The sequence below is a fragment of the Quercus robur genome, chromosome 11 (genome assembly GCF_932294415.1).
Source record: "Quercus robur chromosome 11, dhQueRobu3.1, whole genome shotgun sequence".
Classification (NCBI taxonomy): domain Eukaryota; kingdom Viridiplantae; phylum Streptophyta; class Magnoliopsida; order Fagales; family Fagaceae; genus Quercus; species Quercus robur.
Window position 1 is genome coordinate 672386 of NC_065544.1, and position 6000 is coordinate 678385.

General features: G+C 35.2%; 2 protein-coding genes across 2 annotated transcripts in view; both read left to right on the top strand.

The window, feature by feature from the left end:
* Positions 1-3956, top strand: part of LOC126707372 (auxin-binding protein ABP19a-like) — a 57632-nt gene extending 53676 nt beyond the window's left edge. Inside the window, exon 2 of the mRNA XM_050406983.1 lies at positions 3766-3956. The gene's annotated coding sequence lies outside the window, so the exon portion shown is untranslated. The remainder of the gene's footprint in view (positions 1-3765) is intronic.
* LOC126707370 (auxin-binding protein ABP19a-like) lies at positions 3071-3764 on the top strand. The gene has a single exon (XM_050406981.1). It carries the CDS (start codon positions 3138-3140, stop codon positions 3762-3764), a length of 627 nt encoding a protein of 208 aa, XP_050262938.1. The 5' UTR covers positions 3071-3137.
* Positions 3957-6000: the final 2044 nt, after the last annotated feature.

A 6000-nucleotide genomic window follows, 5' to 3' on the forward strand; every position in this document is an offset into this window, starting at 1 on the left:
GTTTTCACCCCTCAAACTGAGTTTGAGTTTAGTGGCATTTCCGTAAATCTTTTGACCTCGTGGAGCCCACCCGTATGACTTGTCCTAAGTAAGGTCTCTCTCTCCAACCCGTTCTCTGTCACTTCTCCTTCTTCATTTTTTTTTTCTTTCACCTAGAGCTCTCTCTTCTCACTAACCCAGAGAGAGAGGAAGACTAGAAAAGAAAAAGGATGCCGGCGAATCGGACTGAGCCAAGACCAGAGACCAGAGATCGGTTTAGCCCAGTTTCGCCGCCACCAGCCCATGACCCAGAAAAGGAAAACCACGAGACTATGATAGCCAGTGCTGTTTCAGCCCAGTTCCGTTGCCACCATCAAAGTGAGAGCCTCGAAACACCAAGACCATGATCGTCGGAGCTGGGTTTTGATTTTGTCGCCGTGATTTTGTCGTCGGTGCTGAGTTTTATTTTTATTTTGATGAATGGGTTTTGATTTTGTCGTGGTTGATGAATGTGTTTTGTTGATGGTTGATGGGTTATGTTGATGGGTTTTATTTTGATTTTGATGAATGGGTTTTGATTTTGTCAATGGCTGATAAATGGGTTTTGTTGATGTTTGCTGGGTTTTGTTAATGAATGAGTTTTGTTGATGGTTGCTGGGTTTGTGGTGGTGGATCTGTTTGTAGTGGTTGATGGTGGCTAGTGGTTGGGTTAGTGGTGGTGGATTGGTAGTGGTTGATGGCGCCAGTGAGCGGCTGTGGGTTAAAGGGAGGGAGAAAATAGAGAGATAGAGATGGAGAGACGCGGGTAGTAACAGACGTAATGGTGGGTAGTGTCAGTGGTGGGGTCCACGGGTTTTGGGAAAAGTGGTAGAGATATGTAACTGAGAACTCAACCCGAACATGTGATTTGCAATTTTTGAGTGAACTTGAGTTTGAGAATTGAGTTATGAGTTTTTGAGTTTGAGTTAAGAGAATTAAGGTATGAGAACTGAGTTTGAGTTAGCTCTAAACCAAACGGGGCCTTAATTCCTTCTTGCTTTGCTATCATGCATGTACTACCTCTCTCTTACGAATATTCCTATTCTTATTCATCATTCTGTGTATGGGTGTTGTGCCTAGGCTAACCATAAAGTTGGTAAAAGATCCACTTGCTGTTAGCTCAAGCCAAAACCCATTCTAGGAAAAGGCATTAGCTAGCTAAGGAGGCTTCTGAATGTCCATTAAAATTTGAATCTGCGTCAAATTTACCTACATCCGTCACCAAAATCAAAATTAAAAGCATAAGCATGAGAATATTGGGAAGAGCCATTTTAAGCACTTTTAAGATGCTAGTATATTTACCTATTGATTGATATACAGTTTTTTAAAGTTTCATTAATTTTTTTGAGGTAAAATTTTACTTTCACCTGCTTTTAGTAAATAAAATAATTATGAAAAAATAAATCTAATCGGGCATTATCTGTACTTACTAACATATATCGCTAATCAGGTTCAACAAATTAACAAACAATTTTGTAAACCAAATTATAGCAAGCAAGTATTATAGTGTACATACAATATTTGTAGTTATTGACTCATAGTTTAAAAAGTAATCTATAATATATCTTCCATGACCAAACGTAAGGTACATACAATAATAATAATAAAAAAAGTCTTTTCGTTCCAAAATTTTGCAATTGTACAGGGGAATAAGAACAAAATTTATGTACAGTATTTAGGTACTATTTTTAGATTTTTTTTTTTTAAATTTAATCATATGTCTACTTAACTGAAAAATACACTTTTATCTCATGAGAAAAAAATTATATAATAGAATTTTAAGATGAGAATTTAAAGAACGACACCTAACTACTATATTTCCCTTTCAAAAAAAAAAAAAAAAAAAAAAACACCTAACTACTATATTTAAGTCTTACCCGAGAAATAAGGATGATTCATAAAATGAAAAAACTTAGAAAATCAGTATTCACTGCAGAGTCTTACCCGTGGAAGAGGGGCATTCCTAATATCCACACAAAGTTTGCTTGGCTGCAATTCATCAAAGTCAGAAAGACTTGCGAAGAGACTTCTTTTTAGCTGTCAAAATGTCTTCTTATGCCGTCTTTTGCACCCTTCCCCACGTTCTCCTGGACCACATCTTGATATTTTCTCCAATCTCCACCGTTTATGGAAATTTCTTAGGGACTTCACTCCCTGACTAAGTAAGTTCCTACTTAATCTAATCCGATAGACTATAAAATAACATGCTTTGGGTCAATTATATACTGTAGATATTCAAATAATACGTACTGAGGAGTCTTTTTATTTTTATTTATTTATTTTCTCCAATCGGACATTAATTAATTAAGCTATTGTAAGGAAGGAAGAGTAATGCAAATTGATTTTGAGAAAATTTCCAATTTGATGAATTGGATACATTATCTTTAATTACTCCAATTAAAGTTGTTGAGTGCAAGAGCTTTTTTATGTGGTAAAAGAACACAAGTACACAGCTAATTCATTTCATGTGGAAAAGTTGATGATTTTCCTCTCGCGCGAGGGATTATATGTGTATTTAGTTTAGCACTTTTTCTTAGTAGGCGTAAGTACGTGGGCTTTTGCCTACTTTCACAAATTAATTAATTAAGCAAAAAACTAATCCAAATGCTTCTTTGTTTCCGGTGATCACGAATCTAAATTAATTTCACCCCCAAAATCCTAGTCCTGTGATCAGTTTTTCCCAATCACATTTTTCCACTTTCGATAATTAAGATATATATATTTTTTGCAGAAAAAAATGTTTTATATAATGCATATAATTAAGTGTTATTTGGTACAACTTATTTTTCAACATTTTGAAAATTTAGATTATTTTTAAAAGTAATACCTAAAAGAAGTGAAATTTAGAAAACATGTACCATAGTAAATGCGAAAGATATTTCGAACAAAAAGGGACTTCTTGTTGTTTTGTGGAAAAAGATAACAGACATGGAACACAGCTAGCTCAATATCTGTCTGTTTCTTCCTGTAGTAATTGCCCGTGAAGTCCTGCATGGGCGTATCCAAATCAACGAATATCCATATATCCAAAGTTCTATATAATTGACACTAAGACCACCTTCCTTCAAACACACTCTAAAAGCTAAAAATAAACATAGGCTTATCTAATATTTGTGAGGATGATACTTCCCTTATTCTTCATTTTTTGTCTCTTCAGCAGCTCCCATGCTGCTGTGCAAGACTTCTGTGTCGGTGACCTCACGGCTCCTCAAGGCCCTGCAGGCTACTCTTGCAAGAATCCTTCAAAGGTCACAGTGAATGATTTTGTTTTCTCTGGCCTAGGCACTCCTGGTAACACCTCAAATCTTATTAAAGCCGCAGTGACACCAGCATTCGCTGCGCAATTTCCTGGTGTCAATGGCCTTGGAATTTCTTTTGCTCGTTTAGACTTGGCACCTGGCGGAGTTGTGCCATTTCACACACATCCTGGAGGTTCAGAAATCTTACTTGTTGTGCAAGGAACAATCCTTGCCGGGTTTGTTTCCTCAGCTAACACTGTATACTTTAAATCCCTTAAGAAGGGTGACATTATGGTTTTCCCTCAAGGATTACTTCACTTCCAAGTAAATGCAGGAGGGTCTGTGGCTATTGCATTTGTTAGCTTCAGTAGTTCGAGCCCAGGTCTCCAAATTCTGGACTATGCTTTGTTTGGGAACAATTTACCTACTGAATTGGTAGCAGCAACTACTTTCCTTGACACAGCTCAGATTAAAAAGCTTAAAGGTGTTCTTGGTGGAACCGGTTAAGGTCTTCGGAGATCATCTGCCAATAAAAATGTTTCCAGAGATTCTCTTAATTAATTTTTTTTTTTTTTTGGTTTGTGTTCATTCCCATGGTTTCTTTGTCATGATTGAGAAGGCCTGTAAGAGTAGGATTCTTCAAGTCAGTAGCAGTTTCTAGCTAGCTAGGTTTATTAATAAAAAGAGTCTTGTGAGTGAGTGGCTTTTGTGTTGCTTTTGGAACTTTGATTGTAGATTTCTAATGAGTGCATTTATGACTAGTATGCGAGCCAACATTCCGTTGATGGCAAATGCAAATGCCTTTGACGAAGCAAGATAATGCTTGATATTTATTTTGTGTTTTAATTAAATGGGATATACTTATCCCACAAGCCCTAAGATAGTTGCAATTTCTATTCCAAATTGCTCACTAAGTATATTAACAATAAAATTCTGTAGGGAGAGACCATTAAAATCATCATAGTAGAAATGTGGCGATGATTATTCTACATATGAGGAATTGCATTTGAAATTTTAAATTATCCACCATCAAATTCGATAACCTTGTCAACTATTTTGTATGGTCCAAACTTCTTGATGGGTCATGTATTCCAAGAGTCATTCCCTTGCAACTTTTATTTAGAATCATATGTACTACTTCAACGAGCTCAAGAGTCAGGACTGCTCTATATATTTTGGAGTCTAAGGTGAGAACTAAAATGGGGTCTTCTTTATACTTAAGTATTAATTAAATTAATATTTATTTAATATTTTTATATTATAATATATTTCATTTAAAATCTATTTTCCTTGCCTTTTGAGATGTAAATTGACTAATTAAATTTTTGTATTCAAGTTCTTCTAATATCTTATTTTCAATCGATAATATAGCTAATCCACTTATTCTTTCATGGGACAATATCGATCTTAGGTATGATTTTATTAATTTTAATTTTGAAAAACTTTTTTATGCAAAAACAACTGTAACAAGTATTGTTAGTAAAAACCTATAAGCAATGCATGTATCTGGAAATGAATTTAATCTTTTTATTTAATTTAGTATGTCAATTGAAGTATAATCTTTTAATTGTAATTTAAAACGTTTAACTCTAAAAATAAATCTAAACCATCAATATCATAATAAACATCATGTTTGAGAAAAGATTAAAGTTTAAGACAGTATTTTTGTAAACTATCATTATCTAGTGATTTCAATTTTGTGAAGTTAAATAGAAAACCAAAAATATTTGAAATTGTTCAAATCTATTCTCAATTAAACTAATTGCTTTATCTACTATATATAAGAAATAATTAACTCTAAAAGATTTTTCAGCAGAACGTGTTACTTCATTATGAACATTATCATCAAATTGTTTCTTTCTATGAATTATACTTTTCTCATGAAATACAGGTTCTATTTTCATTTCCAATGCAATTTCTTTTAGAATTCATTGCAGATATAAATCCATTTTGAAAGTTCAAAAACGTGTATAAACACCTTTGAACGTTTAGACCCCCAAATACAAAATAACCAATTCAAGCTTTATGACAAACAACTAGTGTGCGGAAAATGAACATAAGCTATAAACAGAATTGGAAATCAATCTAAGCCAATTATAAATCACATCCACAGCAGAAAATAAAAGGCAAAGATAAAGGGAAGAGAGATGCAAACACAAGGACAACACACGATGTGTTATCGAAAAGGAAACCGAAGCCCTCGGCGTAAAACCTCTCCGCCGCCCTCCAAGCGGTCAATAATCCACTAGAAAATGTAGTTGGGATACAAGGACAGCAATAGACCCTCCAAGCCTAATCTACCCAGTGTACCTAAGCCCTCCAAGCTTCTTGCTCCAACGAGGTTGCACCGAACCTTTTTCTTTTCTAGCTTACCGGATTCCGCTACTAGACGTAGCATCCGCCATCCTTGGCATCCTCCAATGCTTCCCAAAGCTTCAAAAACACTCAACACTCTAAATTGGTGTGGGTAGTGTTTGGATAGAAATCTCCTCTCAATAGGTATGACAATGAGAGAGGGAATGAGAAGAGACTACAAAGGTTTCTCTCTAAGAATGAGTAGCTCTCTCTAATTGGGTGGGTGTTTTGAAGAAACCTCTCTTAGGGTTTTTCTTTCTGAATAGCCACACATATCTTGTGGGAATGAGGGGTATTTATACTGGTGTGAGAATGGAATACGAAGAGTCAGTTTTTCCAAAAACAGGGCTGGCTGGCGACTTGACCTCACGACTTGACTGAGTCGCGA